General features: G+C 40.9%; 6 protein-coding genes across 6 annotated transcripts; all 6 read left to right on the top strand.

Annotated features, from left to right (window-relative positions):
- The first annotated feature begins 505 nt into the window (after positions 1 to 505).
- On the top strand, positions 506 to 3,892 carry LOC129759726 (glucose dehydrogenase [FAD, quinone]-like). The gene is made up of 3 exons (XM_055757244.1): positions 506 to 543; positions 592 to 1,318; positions 2,321 to 3,892. The coding sequence occupies exons 1-3, from the start codon at positions 506 to 508 to the stop codon at positions 3,890 to 3,892; spliced, it is 2,337 nt and encodes a 778-aa protein (XP_055613219.1).
- Positions 3,893 to 4,086: 194 nt separating this feature from the next.
- LOC129759725 (glucose dehydrogenase [FAD, quinone]-like) lies at positions 4,087 to 6,333 on the top strand. Its single transcript, XM_055757243.1, has one exon. The coding sequence runs from the start codon at positions 4,908 to 4,910 to the stop codon at positions 6,321 to 6,323; it is 1,416 nt and encodes a 471-aa protein (XP_055613218.1). The 5' UTR covers positions 4,087 to 4,907; the 3' UTR covers positions 6,324 to 6,333.
- Positions 6,334 to 6,593: 260 nt separating this feature from the next.
- On the top strand, positions 6,594 to 8,099 carry LOC129759724 (glucose dehydrogenase [FAD, quinone]-like). Its single transcript, XM_055757242.1, has one exon. It carries the CDS (start codon positions 6,614 to 6,616, stop codon positions 8,063 to 8,065), a length of 1,452 nt encoding a protein of 483 aa, XP_055613217.1. The 5' UTR covers positions 6,594 to 6,613; the 3' UTR covers positions 8,066 to 8,099.
- A 471-nt stretch (positions 8,100 to 8,570) lies between these two features.
- On the top strand, positions 8,571 to 10,065 carry LOC129759723 (glucose dehydrogenase [FAD, quinone]-like). Its single transcript, XM_055757241.1, has one exon. The coding sequence runs from the start codon at positions 8,583 to 8,585 to the stop codon at positions 10,035 to 10,037; it is 1,455 nt and encodes a 484-aa protein (XP_055613216.1). The 5' UTR covers positions 8,571 to 8,582; the 3' UTR covers positions 10,038 to 10,065.
- Positions 10,066 to 10,374: 309 nt separating this feature from the next.
- LOC129759722 (glucose dehydrogenase [FAD, quinone]-like) lies at positions 10,375 to 12,284 on the top strand. The gene has a single exon (XM_055757240.1). It carries the CDS (start codon positions 10,375 to 10,377, stop codon positions 11,854 to 11,856), a length of 1,482 nt encoding a protein of 493 aa, XP_055613215.1. The 3' UTR covers positions 11,857 to 12,284.
- A 16-nt stretch (positions 12,285 to 12,300) lies between these two features.
- Positions 12,301 to 13,607, top strand: LOC129759718 (glucose dehydrogenase [FAD, quinone]-like; the record flags this gene model as incomplete). The annotated part of the gene is made up of 1 exon (XM_055757234.1): positions 12,301 to 13,607. A coding segment is annotated over exon 1 (1,307 nt), but the record flags the coding sequence as incomplete, so codon positions are not given.
- Between the last annotated feature and the right edge of the window lie 44 nt (positions 13,608 to 13,651).

Genomic DNA, 13,651 nt, shown 5'->3' with positions numbered 1-13,651 from the left:
TCAACACATGTTTGCCTTCTTTCTTCAAAATATCACCATTAGCTGACTAACTTGAATAAAACGTATTCTACAGATTATACTTTTAGAGAACGAAGTTTTCTTCGGGATTGTACCTCAAATAAGATCACATTTCTTTTTCAAGTTCTATCCATACCAGCGTTTGATTATTTTCTCCAATTTTAGCAACATTCCTAGCAGCAGAATGAATTTAGTGTTGGGACGGTTTTCTGAAATATTTCTAGGATGGATCACTTGAGATTTCTTCTTTACTTTGGTGGCTTAATGTATACAACCTTACGTTTACAGTTGGTCGTAATTTGACATCTATTATTTAGAACCAAACATTTTAGGATCTGAGGATTGCAATATGATAAAAATTCTTACAGCTTAATTACAATCCCTATTCAAGTGTGGATCATTTCACAACAATTATCTACTATTCATTAGAGTTCCTTCATTAAAATCGAGAATATATCATACCATAAGTGAAATTTAAGGATTGATCATGACGCACAACCGCACCCTAATGAATCCAACGATGGCGTCAGTCCTAAAAGAAAAATCATTCTAGCTGCGCGGTCTCGAAAACAGCTTGTGGCGCACCAAGTACGATTGGCAATATACGGCTGAGCGATCGAACCTGTCCAGTCTCAGCCTGGTGAATGGTGCTTACCTTCCTCGAGGGAAGATGTTGGGAGGATCCAGTGGAATCAACCAGATGGCGTACGTTCGAGGGAATCGTCGAGACTACGACCAGTTGGAACGGTTGGGGATTGAAGGCTGGAGTTGGGATGAGGTGCTGCCGTACTTTATAAAATCTGAGAATAATAGGGCTGACGAGGTACTGAATGCCTATGGCGGAGGGTATCATGGAGTAGGAGGATATCAGAGTGTAAACTTCAAGCCGGAGTCTGTACCCTATGATTTAATGCTGATGACGGCTTACAAAGAAGCCGGTTACAAGCAGTTGATCGATTTCAACGCAGTCGAACACATCGGGTATGGTAGGTTTCAATACACCATCGAAGGAGCTACCAGGGCTAGTAGTGCCAAAGCATTCCTGAATCCCGTTAAACACCGGAAGAATTTACATGTAATCAAGAATGCTTTTGTGACTTCTTTGCATTTTGATTCGACCGATAAGGTTCGAGGAGTAAACATGGTTGTTCAGGATAAATATGAAATGCGGGCTCTGGCGAAGAAGGAAGTTGTACTTTCGGCTGGTGCTTTCAATACTCCGCAGATTCTAATGCTATCAGGTATCGGTAGAAGTGAACAGTTAGATGAACTCAACATACCAAACAAAGCAGAGTTGAGTGTTGGAAGAAATTTGCATGATCACATAGCAGTTCCACTGTTTTTTGGATTCGATGGGCCTTCCTCGAGTGACAACGAAACTAGGACATTACTCAATCTTTTCGATTATATTTTTTCGAACAGAAGTCGGTTGATCATCACGGATAGGTCCAGGACTGTTGTGGGATTCGAAAATGTACAGAACAGTTCAGAAATATTCCCAGATATACAATACCTGAATTTCCTCTACCAAAAAGGAGATTTCGCTGCATTACAATTTTTTGAAGTGCTTGGGTTCGACACACGCATAAGAGAGTCTATAAGGAATCGCATTGAGCAGCAAAATATTGCTGGAATGTACGTAGTAGCCCTTCAACCCAAATCACGTGGAAGTTTGAAGGTTGTATCCACAAATCCATACGTCCACCCCTCGATAAAAACTGGATTTTTCTCCGAGGCAGAAGATATTTCACTGTTGATCAAAGGCATACGCAAGCAAATAGCATTGTTCGGAACCCCTATTTTCAAGAACTTACAAGCTAATGTAATCAAACTTCATATACCCAACTGTGACCACCATACTTTTGATTCAGATCAGTACTGGGAATGTTATGTTAGGCATATAAGTATCACAACCTTCCATCCTACGGGGACTGCAAAAATGGGCCCAAGATCAGACCCAGATGCTGTAGTTGATTCCCAGCTTCGAGTTCACGGTGTCAAAGGATTACGAGTGATGGATTCAAGTATATTTCCCACCGTTCCCAGTGGCAACACTCATGCCCCAACGATGATGGTCGCCGAGAAAGGGTCGGATATGATCAAACAGTATTATTTGTAGAAACGAGATCTTTTTTATTGATTTTGCACTGTACAATTTGGCAATAACATCGTTAAAACGTGATCACTGTACAGTTCTAAAGTATATTTAAAATAGTAGTGTAGCAATATATTTGCGATAAACATTTCATTGCACAAAAATCGATAAACGTACGAAAGAGGATCTTAACGAATATTGTTCTAGTTGCCCGGTTTCCAGGACAGCTTGTGGCACACGGAATACGACTGGCAGTACACCGCTGAACGCTCGAATGTGTCCAGTCTCAGTATAGTGGATGGAGCATATTTGCCTCGAGGAAAGATGCTGGGAGGTTCGAGTTCCATGAACCAGATGTTCTATGTCCGTGGGAATAGCCGAGACTACGATCAGTGGGAACAATTGGGAAACGAAGGCTGGAGTTGGGACGATGTCTTGCCCTATTTCATTAAGTCTGAAAATAACAAGGCACCTGAAGTTGTGAATGCTTATGGGGGAAAATATCACGGAGAAGAAGGGTATCAGAGCGTGGATTTCATGCCGGAGTCCTTGCCTTATGATTCAATATTGATAGAAGCATACCAAGAAGCGGGCTTCAAGCGGTTGATCGATTTCAACGCAGTTGAACACATAGGATATGGTTGGATGCAATACACCATCGAAGGAGCTACTAGAGCTAGTAGCGCTAAGTCATTTCTTAATCCTGTAAAGCATAGGGAAAATTTGCATGTTATTAAGAATGCTTTTGTGACTTCTTTGCATTATGATTCGAATAATACGGTACGAGGCGTTAACATGATCGTACAGCAAAAATTTGAAATGCTGGTTTTGGCAAAGAAGGAAGTTATTCTGTCAGCTGGAGCTATCAATACTCCTCACATCCTCATGTTATCGGGTATCGGTAGAAGTGAGCAGTTAGATAAATTGAACATTCCTCTTAAGAAAGAGTTAAACGTGGGTAACAATTTGCAAGATCATGTATACATTCCACTATTTTTCGGATTGGACCGTTCAATTTCGAATGATGAGGATCTTAGTAGTAGAACTTTGATAAACCTTTTCGATTATACTTTCTTCAACCGAAGTCAACTTATAGTGATGGATAAAATAAGGAATGTGATGGGATTCGCTAATACTAAAAGCAAGGTGGAGAAGTTTCCGGATGTTCAGTACTTTAGCCTGTTTTTCGCCAAAGGAGACCTCACCGCGTTACAGTTCTTTGAGATTCATAAATACGAATCATATATAACCGAATCTATGCGAAATTATGTTGAGAAGCAAGATGTTGCGGGAGTGCTCATTGCGGGACTCACCCCTAAATCACGAGGAAGTTTGAAGATAGTCTCAACCAACCCTTATGACCATCTTGCATTAGAGACAGGCTTCTTCTCAGCATCAGAAGATATTGTACCGATCATTAAAGGAATAAGGGATCAGCAAAGGTTATTTAATACGCCAACTTTTAAGCGATATCAGGCAAACATCATCAAACTCGATATACCGGATTGTGACCTCATAACCTTCGACACCGACCAATACTGGGAATGTTATGTAAGACATATGAGCACGACTACCTATCATCCTTCGGGAACGGCGAAAATGAGCCCAAGGTCAGATCCGGATGCTGTTGTGGACTCACAGCTCCGTGTTCAAGGCATCAGAGGATTACGGGTCATCGATGCAAGTATATTTCCTCTGATTCCCAGTGGCAACACTCATGCCCCAACGATGATGGTAGCCGAGAAAGGGTCGGATATGATCAAACAATTTTATATATAATCTTTTTTTTTTATAATTGAACAGAAATCATTTGGAAGAACAGTCAGTTAGAACTTTCTTGTAATATTTGTTTATATTGACGCCTTCTAAATTTTTGTATTAATGAAAATCAACTAGCACTGGAAATCATTTGGGAAATACATCTTTCAATATCAATAAAATCCATCCTTGCACGCCTTATATCATGTTTATATCACTGTCATCTGTCAGCCTTAGTTAAACTTTTTTAAGTTTAACGTCGCAAGAAACTTTTTACTGGAATCTTAAAGATGGACCCTGCGGGACATCCAAATTTGTATTTTTATGACAAAAAAAACGTATACCAAACCTACGATTGCAGCTAACTCTTCCTTAGTATGTAAATGTATAGATTGGTTCTGATATCAATTGTGTAAGAAGCTTGGAAAATCCTGTTCCATGAACCAGATTGCTTACGTCCGGAGAATCTTCGAGACTACGATGGGTGGAAGAAATTGGAGTTGGGATGAGATATAGACCAAATTTCTGTTAGATAAAGAACAAAAAGCTAATAAATTCTAAAATTCAGGAAATTATGAACTTAAGAAGTTACCGTTCGGAGCAAACATAAGTCCGGACAGTTTTCAAAGTATAATACCCGTTGCTCTCAGTTACAGCCTTCGGCTAATGGGTAAACCATAGCTCTGCTACGTCAAAACAGAACCTCGTGAAGCGACTTTAGTCACATACTACACCGAATTGTTTTGACTATAGCAGAAAAAAGCTCTCTACAAATAACTGAGTCTTTCGTCGGGAAGAAGGATCATCATAGATTCGCACTCGCTCTTCAACCATCCCAGCTTCTACCAGCACGTCCAAAGATTAACGAATACCCTTATCAATTCTTATTAGCGAATCTAAAGAAATGAAACCTTTCTAGCTGCCAGGCATTCAATACCTTCTGTGGCATACGGATTACGACTGGCAGTACACAGCGGAACGCTCAAATCTTTCCAGCCTCAGCATAGTGAATGGAACCTACTATCCTCGGGGGAAGATGCTAGGCGGAAGCAGTGCAATCAACCATATGATATATATCCGTGGCAATCCGTGGGAAGAAGTTTTACCGTATTTCATCAAATCTGAAAATAATAGGAGTCCCAAAGTTGCGAATGCTTATGGAGGAAGATATCATGGAGTTGGAGGATATCAGAGTGTGGATTTCATGCCGGAGTCCTTACCTTATGACTCAATACTAATGAAGGCTTACAAAGAATCGGGTTACAGCCAGTTGGTCGATTTTAACGCAGTCGAGCATATCGGGTATGGTAGGGCTCAATTTATCATCGAAGGAGCTACGAGAGCTAGTAGCGCTAAGTCCTTTCTGAAGCCAGTGAAAAATCGCAAAAATTTGCACATCATCAAGAATGCGTTTGTTACATCTTTGCTTTTCGATTCGGACAATACAGTTCGAGGAGTCAATTTAAAGATACAAGGAAAACATGTCATGCAGGCTATAACAAGGAAAGAAGTTGTTCTGTCGGCTGGAGCTTTCAACACCCCACACATTCTTATGCTATCAGGAATTGGCACAAGAAAACAGCTGGATGTGCTAAACATTCCTCTCAAGGCAGAGTTGAGCGTCGGGAAAAACTTTCAAGATCATGTATTTGTTCCACTGTTTTATGGGTTGAATCAACCTATCTCGAATTACTACAAACTTCTTATAAGGACTATCTTCAAGGCAGTACGTTACATTTTCAATGACAGAGATCAACTGATAGTTTTAGATAGATTGAGAAACGTGCTGGCTTTTGAGAACACTAAAAATCATTCGGCGGAGTTTCCAGACGTTCAATACTACAGCGCTTACTTCCCCAAAGGGGACTTCACCGCTTTCAAATTCTTCAAAATTCATAACTACGAACCGTACATAACAGATTCTTTCAGAAAACATTTAGCAAAGCAAGATATCGCTGGAGTTTTCATTTCTGCACTCATACCAAAATCTAGAGGAATGATAAAAATTGTCTCAACCAATCCTTCCGATCATCTTTGGTTAGATACCGGTTTTTTCTCCGAGCCGGAAGATCTTACAACATTCATCAGAGCGATACGCAATCAGCAACTTTTGTTCAATTCACCGATTTTTAAGAAGTACAAAGCTGACATTATCAAACTTGACATACCTGGTTGTGCCAAACATACCTTTGACTCAGATCAGTATTGGCATTGTTATGTGAGACATATGAGCACATCTACCTATCATCCCTCGGGAACTGCGAAAGTGGGTCCAAAGACAGATCCGGATGCTGTGGTAGACTCCCAGCTCCGAGTTCATGGGATCAAGGGATTGCGAGTGATCGATGCTAGTATATTTCCAATCATTCCTAGTGGCAATACACATGCCCCGACGATGATGGTGGCCGAGAAAGGGTCGGACATGATCAAACAGTTCTATCTGGACTTGTAAAATGTTTGAGAAGAGATATCTAGTCATTGTTATAAGAACATCATCCAAGATATGCACCTTAAATTATGTACACAGTAGACATTGGTATCATCCAACATTCTTGAAATACACTTGCACAGTTGGACATATTTAGTACATTCCGGGATATAGAACCTTAATGAAAATTATTCCAGCTGCCAGGTTATCAGAACAGCATTTGGCATACGAAGTACGACTGGCAGTACACTGCGGAACGATCCACTATATCCAGCCTCAGCTCAGTAAATGGAACGTACTTTCCTCGAGGAAAAATGCTCGGAGGATCCACTTCCATGAACCAGATGGTTTATACACGTGGAAATCGCCAGAACTATGATCGTTGGGCGCAATTGGGAAACGAAGGCTGGAGTTGGGATGAAGTGCTGCCGTATTTCATCAAATCTGAAAATAATAAGGCTGCTGAAGTTGTCAACGCTTATGGAGAAGGCTATCATGGAGTAGGAGGTTATCAGAGTGTCGATTTCATGCCGGAGTCATTGCCTTATGACTCGATACTGATGGAGGCTTACCGAGAAGCAGGCTTCAAGAAGTTGATTGACTATAACTCAGTCGAGCACATAGGATATGTTTGGATGCAATATACTATCGAAGGAGCGACAAGAGCTAGTAGCGCTAAATCGTTCCTTACTCCTGTGAAACATCGGCAGAATTTACATATCATAAAGAATGCTTTCGTAACCTCATTGCATTTTGACCCAAGCGAGACGGTTCGAGGAGTCAACGTAGTTGTACAGGGAAAATATGAAATGCAGGCCTTAGCACGAAAAGAAGTAATTTTGTCGGCTGGTGCCTTCAACACCCCTCAAATTCTCATGCTGTCAGGGATCGGTAGGAGTGAGCAGTTAGATACTTTCAACATCCCTCTTAAGAAAGAGTTGAGCGTGGGTTATAATTTACAAGATCATGTTTACGTACCGCTGTTTTTCGGTTTGGATCCGGTTACGAATAATGAAAACAGAAATAGTAAAACATTATTAAACCTTTTCGATTTCACTTTCTATAACCGAAGTCAGCTGATAATTTTTGATAGAGTCAGGAATGTGATGGCGTTCGAGAACACAAAAAGTAATGTGGAAATGTTTCCGAACGTCCAATACTTCAATACATTTTTCCCCAGAGGGGATCTTAGTGCGTTACAATTCTTCGAAGTTCACGAATACGAGTCATACTTAGCAGACTCAATGAGAGATTACTTAATAAATCAAGATATTGCTGGGGTTCTTATTTCAGGACTCACTCCTAAATCACGAGGTAGTCTAAAGATCGTCTCAACCAATCCTTACGATCACCTTTCAATAGAAACGGGTTACTTTACAGAACCGGAAGATATTGAACCGTTTATCGAAGGAATACGTAATCAGCAAAGACTGTTCAAAACGCCAACTTTTCAACGATTCCAAGCCAAGGTTATCAAACTTAATATACCAGGCTGTGATCGATTTACCTTTGACACAGATCAATACTGGAAATGTTATGTGAGACACATGAGCACATCAACCTACCATCCATCTGGAACGGCCAAAATGGGTCCCGGCTCAGATCCGGATGCTGTGGTTGATTCGCAGCTCCGAGTTCACGGTGTCAAAGGATTGCGAGTAATCGATGCAAGTATATTTCCGATAATTACTAGTGGCAATACCAATGCTCCAACAATGATGGTCGCCGAGAAAGGATCAGATATGATTAAACTAGCCTATTCGTAACAGTAGAAATTTATTTTGTTCTCAAATAGAATCAATAAGAAATTGAAAAGGTTTTAAATTAAAGACCCATATTAGTTAAACTAAGTAGCTTTGATCACTTTGTTCCAAAAATAAGGGTTATGTTAACGTGAAGTATTAAACTCCCATTGAACCAACCTCAAAGCTGTGTTGTTGATGGTAGCTTTAAGATTTACACCAACATGTGTTGCACGATCAGAATATTTCTGTAGATTTCTCTTGTTGTTTTCTGATCTAGATTCTCTGTAGAAAAGGTTCTATTGGGTTCGCAATGAGTAGAAGATCGTTTAAAATTCAAATGAATCACCATCCGAGACCTTGCACCAAAATCGTAACAAACGTATCTTTTCCAAGAAAGCGACCCTAAACAAACTCGTTCCAGTTGCTCGGGTTTCAGTACAATTTGTGGCATACCCAATACGACTGGCAGTACACCGCGGAACGATCGAATGTCTCCAGCCTCAGCATAGTAAACGGAACCTACTTTCCTCGGGGAAAGATGTTGGGAGGATCCGGTGCCATCAATCAGATGGTCTATTTTCGAGGCAATCGCCAAGACTACGATCAGTGGGAGCAATTGGGCAATGAAGGCTGGAATTGGGATGAAGTGCTGCCGTATTTCATCAAATCTGAGAATAACAAGGCTGCTGAAGTTGTGAATGCTTACGGTGGTCGTTATCATGGAGTTGGAGGATATCAGAGCGTTGATTTTATGCTGGAGTCTTTGCCCTATGATTCGCTGATAATGGAAGCTTACAAAGAAGCAGGTTACAAGCAGCTGATCGATTTCAACGCAGGGGAGCACATTGGGTATGGCTTGATGCAATACGTACTAGAAGGTGCCACAAGAGCTAGTAGTGCCAAGTCATACCTTAATCCAGTTAAAGATCGGAAGAATTTGCACGTCATCAAGAATGCCTTTGTAACCTCTCTAAGTTTTAGTTCTAGCAACACTGTTCGAGGAGTCAACTTGATAGTCCAAGGAAAATATCAAATGCAGGCTTTAGCTAAGAAAGAAGTTATATTATCGGCGGGTGTCTTCAATTCTCCACATATTCTTATGCTATCGGGAATAGGTAGAAAAGAGCAGTTGAATAAGCTCAACATTCCTGTCAAAGTAGATTTGAACGTTGGCAGTAATTTACAAGATCATGTTTTCGTTCCTATATTTTTTGGTTTGAATCGCTCGGTGTCGGGTTTTGAAGATCTTAGTAGAAGTGCAATTTATAGGCTCTTTGAATATACTTTTGACAACAAGAGCCAGCTGATAGAATTTACTAAATTGAGGAATGTGCTGGGACTAGAAAACACTGAAAACAGTACTGGAGAGTTTCCCGACGTACAATACTATAATATTCATTTCTCGAAAGGAAACTTCACCGCGTTAAAAGTCTTTAACATACACAGCTACGAACCATACTTGGCAAATTCTATGAGAAAATATATTGCGGAGCAGGATGTTGCAGGAGTTTATATTTCAGAGCTCAATCCAAAATCACGTGGTACTTTGAAGATAGTCTCGACCAATCCTAATGATCATCTTACAGTAGACACCGGTTTCTTCTCTGAACCAGACGATATAACTCCCTTCATCAAAGGTATAAGAAAGCAGCAAATTTTATTCAACACTCCAACCTTCAAAAACTATCAGGCCATCATCATCAAACTCGATATACCCGATTGTGACAAGTTCACATTCGACTCAGATCAATACTGGGAATGTTATGTGAAACACACCAGTTCGTCTACTTATCACCCTACGAGTACGGCGAAGATGGGTCCAAAGTCAGACTCAGATGCTGTGGTAGATTCCCAGCTTCGAGTCCACGGCGTCAAAGGATTACGAGTGATCGATGCTAGTATATTTCCAGTGATTCCCAGTGGCAACACGCACGCCCCTACAATGATGGTTGCCGAGAAAGGGTCAGACATGATCAAACAATTCTATATTTAGATGATGTAGCATAACCATCCTTTTAAAAGTAACGTTGATATTATTGTAAGAAGATAAATGTTGTTGAAACAGTGCACTTTTTACTGTTATTCAAGCACTCGTAGTACTTATATCGAGTAAATGACCATGTCATTCGAAAACCTCAGAGTATGTAGCTCAACAACATCGTGTCATCAGATCGCACAATATTTCAACCAAATCATTGAACAAATATTTTTGGGAAAAAGTACCTAAACTCGTGTCGTTCCAGTTGCCCGGTTTGCAATTCGCTATTTGGCATACGGAGTACGATTGGCAGTACACTGCTGAACGTTCAAATGTTTCCAGCCTGAGCATAATGAATGGAACATATATACCCCGAGGTAGAATGTTAGGAGGATCGAGTGGTATGAACCAGATGATCTACGCCCGTGGCAATCGGCGAGACTACGATCGTTGGGAGCAATTGGGAAACGAAGGCTGGAGTTGGGATGAAGTGCTGCCATATTTCATCAAATCTGAAGATAACAAGGCACCTGAAGTTGTGAATGCTTATGGCGGAGGATATCATGGAGTAGGAGGATATCAGAGTGTAGATGTTATGCCAGAGTCTTTGCCATATGACTCGATACTGATGGAAGCATACGCTGAAGCAGGCTACAAGCGGTTGATTGATTTCAACGCAGTTGAACACATAGGATACGGTTGGATGCAATACACCATCGACGGAGCTACTAGAGCTAGTAGCGCAAAGTCGTTTCTAAATCCCATTAAGAATAGAGGAAATTTGCACGTTATCAAGAATGCTTTTGTGACTTCTTTGCATTTTGATTCGAGCAATGCGGTTCGAGGTGTTAACATGATCTTACAGGGAAAATATAAAATGCAGGCTTTCTCAAAGAAGGAAGTTATTCTGTCGGCTGGTGCTTTCAACACCCCTCAAATACTTATGCTATCAGGAATCGGTAGAGGTGAACAACTACAAAAACTCGGCATACCTGTGAAGACAGAGTTAAACGTGGGCAGCAATCTACAAGATCATATTTTTGTACCTCTATTTTTTGGTTTGGATCCGATTCCAGATTCCAACGAACAACTTGGAAGAACTCTATTAAATCTTTTCGATTATACTTTTCACAATCGGAGTGGAGTAGTCGTGTTCGATAAAATAAGAAATGTGATGGCCTTTGAAAACACAAAAAGTAAGTCGGAGGAGTTTCCAGATGTTCAATACTTCACCACATATTACCCCAAAGGAGACTTAACCTCGCTGAAATTCTTTGAAAATCATAACTACGAACCGTATATAGCAAACTCTATGAAAAGTTATCTGGAGAAACAGGACATTGCTGGAATGTATATTGCGGGATTAACTCCAAAATCACGGGGTACTTTGAAGATAGTCTCAACTAACCCCTTTGATCACCTTTCAATTGATACCGGTTATTTCACGGATTCAGAAGATATCACACCGTTTGTCAAAGCTTTACGAAATATTCAAGCTCTCTTTAAAACCCCGACCTTTAAACAGTACCAAGCCGAGGTTATCAAACTTGACATACCTGGTTGTGACCATTTTGTCTTTGATTCGGATCACTACTGGGATTGTTATGTGAAACACATGAGCACATCAACCTATCATCCTACGGGAACTGCGAAAATGGGTCCCAAATCAGATTCGGATGCTGTAGTCGATTCTGAACTCCAGGTTTATGGCATCAACAGATTACGGGTGATCGATGCAAGTATTTTTCCGATTATTCCAAGTGGTAACACTAATGCTCCAACGATGATGGTAGCTGAGAAAGGGTCAGATATAATCAAAATAGCCTATCTGTAGAAATGGAGTTTTGTGATGTATTTTTTTCTTTTCTGAAAAAAGATTTATTACCACCATTTTATAAAAAATACCAATGACTTTTAACTTATCTTTTCAATCGTATTGTTGTAAACTAACTCTTAACATCTTAAGATCTGTTCGAAAATAGCTAATAACTTTGATCAAAGCTCACCAACTAAATTATACATTTTACTTTTAAGAAACCCTATAACCAGATAAACAGCAACGCTCAAAGGATAAATAAACCCATGTGATAAAATGTACCCATTTGGCTCGTTTCTGTACTCAACTGTGACGTTCCTCCAAATACTTCAACAAAACTCCTCCGGCTTCGGCTTTTGGTTTCTATCCTTCAACGAGGTTCTCCTTCCCTCTACCTAACTCGCCTTACTTTAGAGCAAAACATTGGACCGATTTGTGAATTGTGCATTCTAGGTTCCGGAAATGTTTTTTACCATTCAAAATACCCCTAGCGATTGGGCATACCATGCGGAGAAGTCGGAAGATTTTTGCTTGAGCTCCAGTAACGGTAGCTTTTGGCCCCGGGGGAAAACGCTGGGCGGAAGTGGTGCCATCAATGCGATGCTGTACGTACGAGGCAATCGAAGGGACTACGACCGGTGGAGTGATCTGGGAAACACTGGATGGGGCTATGAAGAGGTGCTGGAGTACTTTAAGAAGTCGGAAGATAACCTTGACGCGGAAATTGCGAATGCGTTCGATGGGAAATATCACGGAACAGGAGGTTACCTGAAGGTTCAACGGTTTCCAACGGATAACTACATGATAGACGTTGTATTGAAGGGTGCCCAGCAGATTGGTTATGAGGAGCTTCAGGACGTCAACGCTGATAAAAATATAGGATTCGGTAAACTGCAGGGGACGATAGCCAATGGAGCGAGATGTAGTCCTGCGAAGGCTTTCCTGGTACCCATTAAAGATAGACCGAATCTACATGTTATGAAGCATACCCGAGTAATCAATCTAGAAAAGGACAAATCTGGAAAATTCAGCACAGCTAACATCTACATGCAAGAAAAGCACCTCAGATCGGTCAAAGCCAATAAAGAGATTATTTTATCTGCCGGTTCTATCGGAACTCCCCAAATTCTTATGCTTTCAGGTATAGGACCCCAAGCGGTGTTGAAGTCTATTGGTTTAGAAGTAGTTGCTGAACTACCTGTTGGAAAGAACCTTCAAGACCACCCAATAGTTCCGGTACTGGTCAAACTGAACAAATCTACGGCAAAGAACTACAACTCCTATGAAGAGTTGGTCAAAAACATGAACCAGTATTTGTTGGCGCGTAAAGGCTCGTTTGCAGCTCATGGAGTGACATCTGCTTCAGGCTTTGTCAATACAGTTAACGCTACGGATCTTTATCCGGACATACAGTATCACTTTTTCGAATTCAACAAAGCTTCTGACAAGTGGATATTGTTCACCAAACAGGTAGGTTACAATGAAGAAGTGTCGCATTCTTTCCGAAAAGCTTCCGAGGAAGCAGATGTTCTGATGGTGGTAATCACCCTGCTGAACCCCTTTTCCAAGGGTTCGCTAGAGGTCACGACTCAGGAATGGCTTCCCTACAGAGCACCCAAGATATTAGCCAACTATTTAGAGGACAAACGAGACGTTGAAACTTTCATTCGCGCAGTGCGATTGTTGCAAAAGTTGATAGCGAGCGAAGAATTCCGAAGAAACGAAGCCGAAATCCACCGGATGGATGTCAGTGGATGTACGGAAATCGAGTACGATAGCGATGCATACTGGGACTGCTACATTCGTCATGTGA

This window comes from Uranotaenia lowii, unplaced genomic scaffold (genome assembly GCF_029784155.1).
Source record: "Uranotaenia lowii strain MFRU-FL unplaced genomic scaffold, ASM2978415v1 HiC_scaffold_254, whole genome shotgun sequence".
Classification (NCBI taxonomy): Eukaryota; Metazoa; Arthropoda; class Insecta; order Diptera; family Culicidae; genus Uranotaenia; species Uranotaenia lowii.
The sequence above is the reverse complement of the archived record's forward strand: the minus strand, read 5'-3'. Positions and strand labels throughout refer to the sequence as shown.

Excerpts from the sequence above, each read along its gene's own strand:
- LOC129759726 (XM_055757244.1), top strand. The coding sequence starts at position 506 with ATGACGCACAACCGCACCCTAATGAATCCAACGATGGC. Across the intron at positions 544-591 it reads CTAATGAATCCAACGATGGC|CTTGTGGCGCACCAAGTACG; the intron begins GTCAGTCCTAAA and ends TCTCGAAAACAG. Across the intron at positions 1,319-2,320 it reads CAAACAAAGCAGAGTTGAGT|TTGCCCGGTTTCCAGGACAG; the intron begins GTTGGAAGAAAT and ends ATATTGTTCTAG.
- LOC129759725 (XM_055757243.1), top strand. The coding sequence starts at position 4,908 with ATGCTAGGCGGAAGCAGTGCAATCAACCATATGATATATATCCGTGGC.
- LOC129759724 (XM_055757242.1), top strand. The coding sequence starts at position 6,614 with ATGCTCGGAGGATCCACTTCCATGAACCAGATGGTTTATACACGTGGA.
- LOC129759723 (XM_055757241.1), top strand. The coding sequence starts at position 8,583 with ATGTTGGGAGGATCCGGTGCCATCAATCAGATGGTCTATTTTCGAGGC.
- LOC129759722 (XM_055757240.1), top strand. The coding sequence starts at position 10,375 with ATGAATGGAACATATATACCCCGAGGTAGAATGTTAGGAGGATCGAGT.